This window comes from Callionymus lyra, chromosome 4 (genome assembly GCF_982586985.1).
Source record: "Callionymus lyra chromosome 4, fCalLyr1.hap1.1, whole genome shotgun sequence".
Lineage (NCBI taxonomy): Eukaryota > Metazoa > Chordata > Actinopteri > Syngnathiformes > Callionymidae > Callionymus > Callionymus lyra.
The window spans coordinates 3,553,277-3,569,689 of NC_141821.1; the positions used below are offsets into that span (position 1 = coordinate 3,553,277).

Sequence of the window (16,413 nt, forward strand, 5' to 3'; positions counted from 1 at the left end):
CCCCTTAAGCACCCAATTAGTGATTTGATGAATGAACGAACTGAACAAATCTTTTGAACGAATAATTTTAATGAACTGATTCTAGGGATTCAGTACACTCAAAAGAACTGCCGATCCCATCACTAAAACAAATAGACTCAGGGACTCATTCATTCCTCGGGCTACTAAATTGTACAATTCAAAGTTCGGGAGCAGGAGTGGAGTAAAAGTATCAGGATGTTCTGTTCTATGTTAGTCTTTGTTATTTTTCTTTGATCTATGTTCTTTATCTTTAGACTTATCATCTTGTTCTTTCTCTTTATTTCTCTTTGTTCTTGTTCTTATTTTATTTTGATTTTTTTTTAATGAAAAATTGCTGTATTTGCTGTGGCTATTGGAAAAAAACAATTTCCCGAAGGAGACCTCCTGAGAGATCAATAAAGTTCTACCTTACCTTACCTTAAGAAACAGCTCATGATATATATTTCTCTTGAGAATTCGTCTGTTTCAATTTTTTTTTTTAAATGTCAGTATCATAAAAAACATGTCACTGCCGGAGCATTAAGACTTTCTTCTTTACTGTCAACGTCTATCACTAAACACATCACCTCTGCTTCTGATGTCATCTTGTCATCATCCTACTGCTTAAACCATCTGTTACAGAGGGTTCCTGCCAGGGCCGGGTCTAGACAGGCATGTATGAGGGGGCAGCCACAAATCTTGAGAGGGCATTGTGCCAGGCCCCCTCTTGCCCCTGCCTAGACCCGGCCCTGGTTTGAGGGGGCACAACATTTATTTGAGGGGGCCAGGCCCCCTCTTGCCCCTGCCTAGACCCGGCCCTGGTTCCTGCTCCTGTGAACATTTAAGTCTGGGATTCTTTCATATCCTTTTAAACAGTTTTATTTGTTTTACTAATTTAAAGTAAATTTATTCTTTAATGCAGTTCTAATTTAAAAGGTTTCCGTCTCTCACCGTCTAAATACTCTTGACTGTGTTGAAGTACATATTTCAGCCGCTAGATGGCAACAGTGTAAACTCAAGACTAACAACGACGCCAGAAGAAGAAAACCACGTGACTCAGTGGTTAACAAAGGAGCTTCACTCTCCTCCATTTTCTTCCACCAGAACACACCGAAGCAGCTCCAAACGGAGGACAATCCTGCAGGAGATGGAGACCATAAATCCAGGTACACACTTATATTTCTATTCAAGGTGGAATAATGACATTGTTCATACGTTGTGTACGTCATTAATATGACGCAGTGTGGATCATGATATCATGGAGTCAGACTTACAAATGTAAGAAGTGAAAATAGCATCTTAATCCGCTGTTCATCCTAAAACATACAACTGTGATTTTCTTCAGTGTTGGGAAAGTTTACTTTCTATTTGAACTAGTTCAACTTTTGGTTCACCAGTTTTAAAGTGAATCGGATCATCGTTCATAAATTCCTCCAGCTCGATCTTCTTCAGCTTCTGGTCTCTCAACCGATCACTTGGTCATTTTCTTCTTTGATCTGCTCCTTCAGAGGTCACCACAGCGAATCAACCTCCTCCATCTAACCCTGTTCTCTGTATCCACCTCTCTCACTCCAACCAACTTCATGTTTCACTACCTCCATAAACCTCCTCTCTGGTCTTCCTCTAGACCTCCTGCCTGGCACTTCCAACCCCAGCATCCTTCTACCAATATACTCACTATCTCTGTACATGACAATCTCATTCTCTCTGAACTTATCTCCAAAACATCTCAGATGTTCCTGTGATTAAGGTAAGGTGAGGTAAAACTTTATTGATCCCTTGGGAGAATCCTTCGGGAAATTGTTTTTTTCCAGTAGCCAATACAAACAGCATTTTTTTATATATAAAAAAATAAATAAAAATAAATTAAGAATAAGAGAAATAAAGAGAAATAACACAATTACACAATCTAAGTCTAAAGATAAAGACAAAGAACATAGATCAAAGAAAAACAACAAAGAAAAAGGATAGAAATAGAAATAGAAAATAGAAAACGTTTATTCATCCCCAGAGGGGAAACACACTTTTACAACAGCAGCAGCAGGACAATGAAAATAAAGTGCATGGAAAAAAAGAAATAGTAAAAGAGATAATAAAATAAAATTAAACGATATTAAAAATATACAAATTATTTACAGTATTAGAAAATTAGCACTATTAACAGAATAAAGTAAAGTAAAGTAAAAAATAAAATAAAAATAAAATAAAGTAAAATAAAAACAAAATATAAAAACACACGAGAAGAAAAACACGCTACGGATTAGCATCAGGATATTTAAAGTAACGAGTTAAATATCCTGACACCAGTTGGGATGAAGGACCTTCTATAACGCTCCGTCCTACACTGGGGGTGCCTGAGCCACTGAAGGAGCTGGCCAGCTCCTCCACGGTCAGGTGCAGTGGGTGGAGAGTGTTGTCCCTGATGGAGGATAGTCTGGAGAGTGTCCTCCTCTCTCCCACCTCCTCCACCGAGTCCAGCGAGCAGCCCAGGACAGAGCCGGCCCTCGTGACCAGCCTGTTCAGTCTCTTCCTGTCCCGGTCCGTGCTGCTGCTCCCCAGCAGACCACAGCGTAGTGGATAGCAGAGGCTACCACAGAGTCATAAAAGGTCCTTAAAAGTGGTCTGCACACTCCGAAGGACCTCAGTCTCCCCAGGAGGTGGAGGCGACTTCGGCCCTTCTTGTACAAGGCGTTGATATGTGTAGACCAGTTCAGTTTATTGTTCAGGTGAACACCCAGGTATTTGAAGCTGTCCACCAGCTCAATGTCCGAGCCCTGGATGCTCACCGGTTGATGTGGTGGGGACTTTTTCCTGAAGTCAATCACCATCTCCCTTGTCTTGGGTCTTGCTCTCACACCAGTCGACAAAGTCCTTGATGACTGACCTGTACTCCAGCTCGCCCCCCCCCAGACACGCAGCCCACAATGGCCGAGTCGTCAGAAAACTTCTGGAGGTGACAGCTGCTGGAGTCATAGGTAAAGTCCGCCGTGTAGAGGGAAAAAAGGAAAGGTGACAGCACTGTCCCTTGAGGTACCCCGGTGTTGCAGATGGTCCACACAGGAGGTCTTCCACTGGACCGGGACCTTCTCCAGTTTGAGGCTCAGGTTGAAGATGTGTGTGACCAGCTCACAGAGTTGATCAGCACAGTCCCTGAGCAGTCTGGGGCTGAGTCCATCTGGTCCAGCAGCTTTCCTGATCTTCAGTCGCCTTAATTCTCTCCTCACCTGTTCAGGTGTAACAGAGAGAGGTGGCTGTGGGGGGTTGGGCAGCTGATACAAAGACTACTCCAGATACTCTCACTCCACTCCTGCCCCCGAACTCAGAATTGTACAATTTAATAGCCCGAGGAATGAATGAGTCCTTGAGTCTATTTGTTTCGCACCTGGGTAGGAGCATTCGTGCTTCATCTGCTTCTCTGCTCACTGATGACAGTGTTCAGAGGATGACTATCATCATCATGATGGACAGTAGTTTGTTCAATGATCTCCTCTCAGCAACTGTCACCAGTGAGTCCAGCTTCATTCCAACCACAGAGCCAGCCCTCCTGATCAACCTGTCCAACCTGTTGACACTCCTCTTGGACACATTTCCACCCCAACACACCACAGCATAGAACGCTGGCCACCACAGACTGGTAGAACATGCAGAGGAGCTTCTTGAAGATGTTAAATGATCGAAGCCTCCTCAGAAAGTACAGTCTACTCTGAACTTTCTTATATACATGGTCTGTGTTGCAGGACCAGTCCAGTTTACTGTCCAGCCACACGCCGAGAGGCAGCCGTTACTAACCAAAGAGAACCTCAACATCAGGGGTCTCCAAACCGGTCCTCAAAGGCCCGGGGTGGTGCAGGTTTTGTTCCAACCGATCAAGCATGTACAGTTTAACCAATGAGGTTTCAGCTTAAACAAGCAACACCCGACTGAAAATCAACTGAATAGATAGATAGATAGATAGATACTTTATTCATCTCCTTAGAGAAATTCATGGTTCAGCAGCTCCAGAATATGTTACAAAGAGATAGAACACAGAGGCATGCAAGTTATGTACAGTCTAACATATACTGAAACATATGTATAAAAAGGAAAAAAATAATAGAATAAAATAAAAATAAAAATATTAAAAAAGTATATAAAACGTTAAAAAGAATGGGATGAGTCCGTGTCATGTGTGATGCAGGTTGAAGAGTCTGATGGCATGGGGGAGGAATGATCTCCTCAGTCTTTCAGTGGAGCATGACATTGACAGCAGTCTGTCACTGAAGCTGCTCCTCTGTCGGTCTATGGTGCTGTGAAGGGGATGCTGTGGATTGTCTATGATGGACAGGAGCCTGTTGAGTGTGCGTCGCTCAGCTATGGATGTCAGACTGTCCAGTTCTGTGCCTACAACAGAGCCTGCCTTCCTTATTAGTTTGTCCAGGTGTGAAGCATCCTTCTTCTTTAGACTGCCCCCCCAGCACACCACTGAGTACAGGAGGGCACTCGCTACCACAGACTGGTAGAAGGTCTGTAGCAGCTTCCTGCAGACGTTGAAGGATGCCAGCCTTCTAAGGAAGTACAAGCGACTCTGTCCTTTCTTGCACAGAGCATATGTGTTGGTGGTCCAGTCCAGCCTGTCATCCAGCTGTACTCCCAGGTATTTGTAGGTGTGCACCACCTCCACACAGTCCCCCTTGATGAGAACTGGTTCTGGGTGCACCCTGGATCTCCGGAAATCCACAACCATCTCCCTGGTCTTGGTGGTGTTTAGGAGCAGATGATTGTTGTCACACCATTTGACAAAGTCCTGGATGAGCTCCCTGTACTCGTCCTCCTCTCCGCTCTTGATACAGCCAACTATGGCTGTGTCGTCCGCAGTGTGTCAGACCTGCATTCCCCCAATCTCACATACTGGGGTCGGCCGGTCAGGTAGTCGCTTATCCAGGTAACTGGGTGTGAATCCACTCCCATCCCCGACAGCTTGTCCCTCAGGAGCAGAGGCTGGATGGTGTTGAAGGCGCTGGAGAAGTCCAAAAAAGTAATTCTCACAGCACTGTTACCTCTGATCGGTGTTGCAGGAAGATGATGGCATCTTCCACTCCCACCTTTTCCCGGTAAGCAAACTGTAGGGGGTCAAGGGCGTGGCAGGTCTGTGGCCTAAGGTGATGAAGTACAAGGCCACAGGTCTGAAGTCGTTCATCTCTCCAGGATGGGGTTTCTTTGGGACTGGGATGATGCACGATGTCTTCCACTGCTGGGGAACCTTCCCCAGTCCCAGGCTCAGGTTGAAGATGTGCTGAAGGGGGTGACCCAGTTCCCGCGCGCAGGCCTTCAGTAGTCGAGGCGACACTCCATCTGGACCTGCAGCTTTGTTAGGGCGCAGCCTCCTCAGCTCTCCATGAACCTGAGCTGCTGTGATCGTGGGTAGTGTGGTGGGGGGTTGGGAGTTGTCCTCATCTGTGTTTGTGGAGTCTTGTGTGAGTTGGGGGCTGAGGTGAGGGGTGAGGGCATCTGCATTCAGAGGTGTGAGTGGGATGGGGTGATCAAACCTGTTAAAGAACTGGTTTAACTGGTTTGCCCTTCCCACATCGGTCTCCTTGGGGGCTTTCCTCTTGGAGCTGCAGCCAGTGATTGTTTTCATGCCCTCCCACACCTCCCTCATGTTGTTTTCCTGCATCTTTTGTTCAATCTTCCTTCTGTACTGCTCTTTGGCCTCTCTGAGCTGGACTCGGAGTTCCTGCTGTATCCGCTTGAGCTCCTGGGTGTCGCCATCTTTGAAGGCCCTCTTTTTCTACAACAACGTCCATACAGAAGTTGATATACTCAGTTGTGCAGTCAACCACCTCCTCAATGTTCTCATCATGGTATCCATGCAAAGCATCCCAGTCAGTGGTCTCAAAGCAGTCCTGTAGGGCCAGTTCAGCCTCAGGAGACCACTTCCTGAATGTGCGTGTGACTGTAGGCAGCCTCCGCACTCTTTGGATATAGTGAGGTTTTAACAGGACCAGATTGTGATCAGCTTTTCCCAGTGCAGGCAGGGGGGAGGCTGTGTATGCATCCTTCACGTTTGCATACATCAGATGTAAAGTCCTATTCCCCCCTGGTGTTACAGTCCACGTACTGGTGAAAAGCATTCAGTGTTTTGTCCAGAGTGAGATGATTAAAGTCCCTAGAGATTAACACAAGAGCCTCTGGATGCTGTGTTTGTAGTTCAGCCACAGCGCTGTGGATGACGTCCGCGTCAGCCCGCGGAGGAATGTAAACCATGACAACAATGGCGTGGCTGAACTCCCTGGGCAGGTAATACGGTCTTTCCATGCGTTTGTTTCTTCTCGTCTGGACTATTGTAACAGTTTGTTTTCATGTCTTAACAAGAAGGAGCTGTCTCGCCTGCAGTTGATTCAGAACTCTGCAGCGAGAATTCTGACCCGCTCTAGTAGAAGAACTCACATTTCTCCGATCCTTAAAACTCTTCACTGGCTTCCAGTTTCTTTCAGGATCAACTTTAAAATTCTGGTTCTTATTTTCAGAGCTATTCATGGTCAGGCTCCTCCTTACATCACTGATCTGATCCAGCCTTACACCCCAGCTCGGGCTCTGAGGTCTGTGGATCAGAATCTACTGATGGTTCCACGCACACGGCTCAGGACCAGAGGAGAGAAATCTTTTCAGGCTGTTGCTCCTAAGCTTTGGAACGATCTTCTCTCTCTTTGCACTTGATGATCTACTGACTCCTTTAAGAAACATCTTAAGACGTTTCTATTTGTTCAGGCTTTTCCTTGAATTTCTCGAACTCCTGTGTTGTTCTCAGTATTATCTTGATCTTTAAAGTATGTACTTTTTTGAGTATTGTTTTGATTGTCTAAGCGCTTTGTGACCCTGGTCTCAAAAAGCGCTATATAAATAAATATTACTTACTTACTTACTTAAACTTACCGCCAGGAGTTCAACGTCCCTGCAGCAGGTGGAGATTTTAATCCTCACATGTCCAGGGTTACACCATCGTTTGTTTACATACAGCGGGAGTCCGCCTCCTTTGCGCTTTCCACAGGCTCTTGTGTCTCTGTCCGCTCTGACTGCGCTGAACTCGGGTAGCTCCACGTTAGCATCTGGGATGCTATCCGTTAGCCAAGTTTCAGTTATGCACAGTAAACTGCACTCCCTGTAGATCTTGATGTTCTTTGTCAGCGCAGCCAGTTTGTCGATCTTGTTTGGTAGTGAGTTCACATTCCCCATGATCATAGAAGGTACCGGATGTTCTGTAAAAAAAAATGTATGAGTAACATACAATAAAATAAATTACTCTTTCATTAAAGTGGGAATATAAAAATGTTATAACTGAAGTGTTCATGATCCAAATCATCTAATTTTAAACCCTAAGAACCAGGTTTACAACAGGGCATTAAAATGTGTAAAGCTTTTAACTCCTTGGTTACTCTCGTCTAGTGAATTTGTATGAAAGACAAATGTTACTATATATTTTTTGGAATGCATTACACTGACGTGTGCATAACCAACTAGGAGGATACCCTGGGGCCCACCCAGAATACATCTCAATGACTGGTTAGATATGAGAGGGCCAGGTTATTGAGGGACTTGTAGGTGAGGAAGAGAACCTTGTATTGTATGAGGTATGTGACAGGGAGCCAGTGTAGGTCTTTGAGGACGGAGTGATGTGGTTTCTGAAGCGGGTGTGGGTGAGCAGACGAGCAGCAGAGTTCTGGATATATGGTAGTAGGAGAGTCTGGAGGTAATGAATGTGTATGAGGATTTCAACAGTGGAGGAATTGTATGACAATATTACGAGATGTGTAACAACTGTAAAAAATAATCAACTTGTGTATTTCAAATGTATAACAAGTCCACTGATACAACACCAACAAGAGTTCATTCATAATTGATTGGTCAGTGACTCATGTGTGTTTGTGTTCCTGCAGATGTTCAGCAGCTGCTGGTGATCAAAGAAGAAGTTGAGGAACATCAGTGCAGCTACAGTCTGATTAAGGAGGAACAAGAACTTACTTTTATTAAAGAAGAAGTTGAGGAACAGAAGTGCAGCTTCAGTCTGATTAAGGAGGAACATGAACTCATAAAAGAAGAAGTGGAAAAAATACAAGACGTAGAAAAAAATCCCTCCCAGTTCTTCCACACTCCTGTTGATGTGAAGAATGAATATGATGATGACACCAACAACCTGACTCCACAAATGAAGGCAGAAGATGATGGAGACAACTGTGGAGGACCAGAACCAGCCAGCTACTTGCATACACCTCTCCATCCTGACCACCAGAGGGGGCTGTCTTCTGAATCTGACACTGATGACAGTGAAGACTGGACAGAAACCAGTGACACTCAGTCAGATTCAAACTCTGTGGAGAATCCAAAAGTTCATGTCAGTGAGAAGAAAGATGATCACAAATCACTGATCTGCTCTGAATGTGGGAAGAAATGTTCATCAAAATCTGGACTGATAAATCACGCAAAAGTCTGCTGTCGAGAACTTTTTAGTGGTTCGTTTTGTGGAAAATGTTTTGAAAAGAGAAGTAATTTGAAGGATCACATGATAATTCACACACTAGAAAAGTCTTTCACCTGCACGTTGTGTAGTAAATCTTTTACTCAGGTTGGCATGCTGAGGACACACATGAGAACTCACACAGGAGAAAAACCTTTCATCTGCTCTCTGTGTGGTAATTGTTACGCACACGCAGATAGATTAAGAAAACGTATAACACGCACAGGAGAAAAACTTTTCGTCTGCTCACAATGTGGAAAAACATTTACTCAGAGTAGGTATCTTAAAAGACACATGATAATTCACACAGGAGAAAAACCTTTTACCTGCACGTTGTGTGGCAAATCATTTGCTGAGATTTGGGATCTGAAGAAACACATGAGAACTCACACAGGAGAAAGACCTTTTACCTGCTCGCAGTGTGGTAAATGTTTTACTCAGAGTGTACATCTGAAGCAACACATGGTAATTCACTCAGCAGAAAAACCTTTCTCCTGCGCTCAGTGTGGTAAATCTTATTCTGAGAGTTGGAATTTGAAGAAACACATGAGAACTCACACAGAAGAAAAACCTTTCTCCTGCTCTCAGTGTAATCAATCTTATACTGAGAGTTGGACTCTGAAGAAACACATGAGAACTCACACAGGAGAAAAACCTTTCTCCTGCACTCAGTGTGATAAATCTTATACTGCGAGTTGGAATCTAAACAGACACATGATAATTCACACACGAGAAAAACCTTTTCCCTGCACGTTGTGCGGCAAATCATTTGCTGAGATTGGACATCTGAAGAAACACATGGTTATTCACTCAGCAGAAAAACCTTTCTCCTGCGCTCAGTGTGGTAAATCATATTCTAAGAGATGGGATTTGAAGAAACACATGAGAATTCACACAGGAGAAAAACCTTTCTCCTGCTCTCAGTGTGATAAATCTTATACTGCGAGTTGGAATCTGAAGAAACACATGAGCATTCACGAGTGAGAAAATCATCCGCTTGCACTTTGGTTATTGTTCTTATCATCTTTTAGATGGATAGATAGATCAACTTTATTGATCCCTCTGGAGGTTTACTTCAGGAAATTGTTTTTCCAGTCAGCACACAGCAAAGCAGACGATAGATTCATAAAAAAACAACAGTCCAAAGTCCTTGTTCGCCCACTGTTTTAGAGTTTAAAGAGACACATATCTCAGTGGTTCCATTGCAGAATAATAATGAAGGAAACCTGTTGAAATAAAGTATGTTTATCACATTAACTTAACCACATTTACTTTAATAAAACTGTATAATGTTGTCTTTTGCATGTGTGAAGGATGAATTTAAGTTTTAAGCAAAGATGTCTCTGTGCAAGTTACTGGACTGAAGCTTATGTTTTAGGGAGACCATTGGAGTAACAACTGTAGTGAAATCTTCTATGTTGTTTTTGCTTCCACTATAAACAAAGGTTCTGGTTTATGACTTTGGAATGCAGACCCGGCCAGCCAGTCTCCATACATGACCGGAGAAAACCAGAATAGACCGATGACTTTTAGCGTATTAAATGTCATTTTCTTGTTAAATAAAATATTTTCAGATACAGAGAAGCCAAAGAAGAAAGTCACATGAACTGTATAACCAAACATAAGTGTTTTGATGACTATATGCTGTTTGAACATACATCTCAATATTGTGTTTTCATAATATGTAATGTTTGATATCATTCTTATCCTTAGAAAGAGCTGGTAAAGTTATGATAAGTTAGCATTTTATGTGAGCCTCAGATCTTCCAATAATGTCAAATAAAATAAGTTTCAAAGTCAATCAGAAGGACAAAGGACGTGGACCATCTCTAGCCAATGGGGGCTGAGGAATCAGATGTTTTAAGAGGAGCTGCTTAAAACAAATCACTCTTGACTTCCTTGCCCTTACACTCCTGACACACTTGTCACTCTTGGCTTCCCATCCTCTTTACCCCACCTTCTCCTTGCCGAGCTCGCCAGCCTGCTCGCCTGAACCTCTGGCTCCACCAAGCATCCAAACTGCTCTTCCAGAGAAGATCCATGCGTCAAACACTTGTGATCTCTTGCACCGAGTAAAGATATGTCTCTGGTTGGTTACGCCAACTCGGTCAAGGAACATTTTTGCCAGCCTGCAACAAAGAACCAGGGCCTGAACCAAGTAAGTAAGTAATTTTTATTTATATATCGCTTTTCCAGACCAGGGTCACAAAGCGCTTAAACAATCAAAACAATATTCAATAGAGTATATACTATAAAGATCAAGAAAACTAATAACACAACAGGAGTTCCAGAAAATCAAGGAATAGCCTGAACAAATAAAAACGTCTTAAGATGTTTCTTGAAGGAGTCAGTAGATCATCAAACACAGATGTTTCTTGAAGGAGTCAGTAGATCATCAAACACAGATGTTTCTTGAAGGGGTCAGTAGATCCATCAAGCGCAAAGAGAGAGAGAGATCATTCCAAAGCTTAGGGGCAACAGCCTTGAAGGATTTCTCTCCTCTGGTCCTAAACCGTGTGCGAAGAACCATCTGTAGATTCTGATCCACAGACCTCAGAGCCCGAGCTGGGGTGTAAGGCTGGATCAGATCAGTGATGTAAGGAGGAGCCTGACCATGAATAGATCTGAAGGTAAGAACCAGAATTTTAAAGTTAATTATGAAAGAAACTGGAAGCCAGTGAAGAGTTCTAAGGATCGGAGAAATGTGAGTTCTTCTACTTGAGCGGGTTTCTGGAGTGTCGTACAAGAGACATGTCTTTATCAAATACAACACCCAGGTTTCTCAGTCTCAGTTTGAAAGACTTGAAAGTCACCCAAGTACTGACTCAACCCTGGAACCTTATCATCAGGAGCAATCACCAGAGTTTCAGTTTTGTCCACATTTAGCTGTAAAGTGTTTTCACTTATTGTTTGATTTCTAGCAAACTATTGACTAAGCTGTTCAGCCTCTTGGGCTCAGTTGGATCAAAATACACTAAAACTGCACCAAGAAAGATATGATTAGAACAATTCTAACACAGACCCAGACAGTCGCACTTTATCCCTCAGTCTTCTCAGCAGGATCTGGTGATCAACTGTGTCAAAGGCTGAGGACAGATCCAAGAGAACCAGAACAGTGAATTGACCCGAGTCAGCCGACATCATGATGTCACTGGACACTTTCAATAAAGCTGTCTCCGTAGAGCGATGTTTACGGAAGCCAGACTGAAACCTCTCATGGATGTCGCTCTGATCCAGGAACAGCTGCTCAGACACCCACTTCTCCAAGATCTTGGACAAGAAAGGGAGCTTAGAAATAGGCCTGAAATTACTGAGGTCAGTTGGGTCTAAGCCTGGCTTTTTGAGCAGAGGCTCATCAATGGCATGTTTAAATGCATTGGGAAAAACCCCTGTGGAAAGGGAGAGGTTCACCATATTGGTAACCCAGGGGCCAATTATATCAAACACTTTGATGAAGAGTCTACAAGGAAGGACGTCATCTGAGCAAGAGGAGGGTTTCATCTTGTTCAATAGTGCCGAAATATCACCCAAAGATACAGCAGTGAAGGAAGACCAAGAGGAGGAGAGGGGCTCAGATACAGTAGGGGTTCCAAACAAAGGGTGAGAGTTTTTCTCTTTGATCAATTTAATTTTGTCAAAGAAAAATCTCAGCAATGCTGTCAGCTTCACAGAAGACAGGCGTGATTTGAGGAGCAGGAGACACGATGTCAGTGTTTCCTGCCGCCAAGCCGTCTTCACTGTGGTCCCTGCAAACTGTCCTACTGTAAAGTTGCTACATATTCTTAATGTACTAATCTGCCATGATTCGATGATTTTGGCTGTTTCACTAATAATAGTTCAACTACTTTTGGTTGTTTAGCATTGTATGCCATAGTGCCAAATTTTTTTACTAAACCATTTGAACTGTGCTAATCTGACGATTGGACAGTCTCTGCTTTTGTTACTAAAATCTTAGCCTTGGCGAAAGATATTTGTTGTTGTTGCAGTTCATGCTGATGCTACGCTGGGGTGTGCAACCATCTTGCTGTGTTGGTCAATGATAAGCCAGTAGTTATTCTGTGCATAGTTGCATCTGTTGAATGTTATTGGTTAGATAGATAGATAGATAGATAGATAGATAGATAGATAGATAGATAGATAGATAGATAGATAGATAGATAGATAGATAGATAGATAGATAGATAGATAGATAGATAGATAGATAGATAGATAGATAGATAGATAGATAGATAGATAGATAGATAGATAGATAGATAGATAGATAGATAGATAGATAGATAGATAGATAGATACTTTATTCATCTCCTTAGAGAAATTCACGGTTCCGCAGCTCCAGAAAATGTTACAAAGAGATAGAACACAGAGGCATGCAAGTTATGTACAGTCTAAAATATACGGAAACATATGTATAAAAAGGGAAAAAAACAAAATAGAATAAAATAAAAATATTCAAAAAGTATATAAAACGTTAAAAAGGTTGAAGAGTCTGATGGCATGGGGGAGGAATGATCTCCTCAGTCTTTCAGTGGAGCATGACATTGACTGCAGTCTGTCACTGAAGCTGCTCCTCTGTCTGTCTATGGTGCTGTGAAGGGGATGCTGTGGATTGTCTATGATGGACAGGCCTGTTGAGGGAGCGTCGCTCAGCTATGGATGTCATACTGTCCAGTTCTGTGCCTACAACAGAGCCTGCCTTCCTTATTAGTTTGTCCAGGCGTGAAGCATCCTTCTTCTTTAGACTGCCCCCCCAGCACACCACTGAGTACAGGAGGGCACTCGCTACCACAGACTGGTAGAAGGTCTGTAGCAGCTTCCTGCAGACGTTGAAGGATGCCAGCCTTCTAAGGAAGTTCAAGCGACTCTGTCCTTTCTTGCACAGAGCATATGTGTTGGTGGTCCAGTCCAGCCTGTCATCCAGCTGTACTCCCAGGTATTTGTAGGTGTGCACCACCTCCACACAGTCCCCCTTGATGAGAACTGGTTCTGGGTGCACCCTGGATCTCCGGAAATCCACAACCATCTCCCTGGTCTTGGTGGTGTTTAGGAGCAGATGATTGTTGTCACACCATTTGACAAAGTCCTGGATGAGCTCCCTGTACTCGTCCTCCTTTCCGCTCTTGATACAGCCAACAATGGCTGTGTCATCCGCAAATCTCTGCACATGGCAGAGCTCTGAGTTGTGCTGAAAGTCAGACGTGTACAGGGAGAACAAGACAGGAGAGAGCACAGTTCCCTGTGGCACCCCCGTGTTGCTGACCATCGTGTCAGACCTGCATTCCCCCAGTCTCACATACTGGGGTCGGCCGGTCAGGTAGTCGCTTATCCAGGCAACTAGGTGTGAGGTGTGGTTGTGCAGTAGTTAAGCTAATGTCGTAAAGTTGTAGCAGTGCTAAAGTTCAGTGCTGGATTAACTGCTAATGCTTATCTACTTTGATTAGTTTGTTATTGTGTCATATACACAATTTATTTCCTTTTTGTTGCTTATCCCCATTTCACAAATAGCTTGTGCTTGTTCTGTAGGTGTTTTGAAATTGAATTGCTGATTTTTACACGTTTATTTCACCTCAATTCAGCTTAAAAGCTTCACCTGTTGTCCTAAGACCAAAGTCTAAAAATAGTGTGTCTAGTGGAATTTAAACATTCGAAACAGTGTGCACTAACAACACTAAGAGAAACATTTTTTATTATAAGGTCTTATTTAAAGAAAGCTCAGTGATACAAATAAAAAAGAAAATATATGTTCGAGAAATGAATCGAATAAATAACTAAATAATTAGATTATTTTCAAACAAACAGCTAACTCATTGACGGACTATGCGTGCCAATAAATTAATAGTACAAGTTTATCCATTATTTAGGTCAACTCCAAATTCAATTCCTTGAATTCAGAAGGAAAACATTTTGACTATAATTGAGAATTAATTGATAACACTAAGACTTTTTTTAAAACCATATTTAAAGACTAAGAACTTAGTTATTAATTTCTTATTTGATCACATTTATAAAACTAAATTGACCATTTAATTAATAAACTAAGTAGTAGAACAAACAGAATCTTTAGTTAATCACAAATTTCTAAAGACAAAGATAGTTCGTATACAAAGCAAAAACAATACAACTAAAGAAACCTTAAACTTCTCTGACAAATTATTTACTAAAAATATCCAACTTTAATTGAATAATAACTGTGAGACTAATGGTAACGACAATTTGAACATACCTTAAACTGAATAAGAACACATTTATTTGTGCAGAAGTCTCGAATTCATCTGCTCGCAGTGTGGTATATGCTTTTCACGTTAACAAAGCCTGAGTGAACACATGCAAATTCATACTGGAGAAAAACCATATACCTGCTCTCAGTGTAGTAAATCATTTATTCAGAGAGGGTGTTTGAACAAACACGTGATAATTCACACTGGAGAAAAACCTTTCATCTGCTCGCAGTGTGGTAAATGTTATGCATGTGTAGGTCCTTTGAGAAAACACATGAGAAGTCACACAGGAGTAAAACCTTTTACCTGCTCTCAGTGTGATAAAACTTTTAAACAGAGTGGGGCTCTGAAGAAACACATGAGCGTTCATTAGTGAGAAAATCATCTGCTCACACTTTGGTCATTGTTCTTGTCATCTTTCACTCGGAGTGAGAGTTTGAAGAGACACATCTCAGTGGTTCCATTGCAGAATAATAGTGAAGGAAACGTGTAGAAATAAAGTATGTTTATAACATTTACTTAACCCCATTTTACATTAATAAAATTGTTTAATATTGTCTGTTGCATGTGTGAAGGATGAATTTAAGTTTTAAGCTAAAATGTCTGATACTGGACTGAAAAGTAATCCACCTCTGACCTTGACGGTAATACATTTGTTCGAAGCTTGTGTTTTAGGGAGACCATTGGAGTAACAAAATTTAAGACTTGCGAAACTGGGATGGAGATATAACAGTAACCTCAAAAGAAAATCCGATCGACGGGAGGAAAACATATATCTTATCGAGAGACTGTGTACTCAGTAGTTTAAGCCAGGGCAATCAGTTTTCAAACCCATCTGCTGTGGAACCCACTATACTCATTGTTTAGTTGCTGAATCTGTTTTTCTTTTCTCCATTATAGTCTTACTTAAACTAAAAAGTTCTTGAAATAACTTTGACACTTAAAATAAAATTTAACTGAAATTCTAATTGAAGAAAATAATGACCTCATGAATTTGAGTCTTTTGATTTCTTAAAGAAAGAACCAACCCATCCAGTTGATTCTGTGGTCTTTTCACCTCTTGGGGCCCATCCTTCCACAACACGAGCAAATCCAAGCATGTTTCCTTTGTACATCCAAATAAATCTGGAATTCAGCGTAGATAATTCATCCCTTTCCCTGCCTCCATTTAAATATGTCAATCATATGTAGTAATGTAATATGCCTTATAAAAAAAATAATTATTTTCAAGTTCAATTTAACTTTAAAATGGCCTCTAGGGTAAATTACCTGAAGAAAAGAGCACCACCCTTGTATTCTAGTCCAATGGAAACTATTAAATTTACGTGGATAATAATTAACTAATTGGCCTTATTAATTAATTATGAAACACTAGTTTGAATCAATCTCATTAATTGAAGTTACTGAGTAAGAGGCTCTTAAATTGATTATACAAAAATATGAAAAATTGCAAAGGCAACTGACGTACTTTATAGGATTTATTGAAAAAAACAAAGAGAAAAGTGAGAACAGTTAAGAACAATGGAATGGAACGATGATGCTTGCTTTGATATCATGGAAGGAACAATATTAACTACTCAGGAAGGAACGGACTGGAAGGCTTTGATAATTGTCAACTTCTGGGAAAGCTTTACGACTTATCTTAAGCTAATCTTGCTGCCTCTGATCAATTAGAAAAATCCCAACACATCAATCAACGCAAGAGTG

At 41.8% G+C, this 16,413-nt stretch overlaps 2 protein-coding genes across 3 annotated transcripts in view; both read left to right on the forward strand.

Moving 5' to 3' along the window:
• Positions 1–16,413, forward strand: part of LOC148080571 (uncharacterized) — an 85,530-nt gene that overhangs the window by 57,552 nt on the left and 11,565 nt on the right. Inside the window, exon 1 of one of the 2 annotated variants that reach the window (XM_087788487.1) lies at positions 1,082–1,166. The exons of the other annotated variant lie outside the window; for it this stretch is intronic. Coding sequence (XP_087644613.1) covers positions 1,148–1,166 — 19 coding nt within the window. The 5' untranslated portion in view covers positions 1,082–1,147. Of the gene's footprint in view, positions 1–1,081; positions 1,167–16,413 lie in introns of those variants that run through there. 2 annotated transcript variants of the gene reach the window in all.
• On the forward strand, positions 1,081–10,259 carry LOC148080578 (uncharacterized). Its single transcript, XM_087788474.1, has 2 exons — positions 1,081–1,166; positions 7,914–10,259. The coding sequence occupies exons 1-2, from the start codon at positions 1,148–1,150 to the stop codon at positions 9,473–9,475; spliced, it is 1,581 nt and encodes a 526-aa protein (XP_087644600.1). The 5' UTR covers positions 1,081–1,147; the 3' UTR covers positions 9,476–10,259.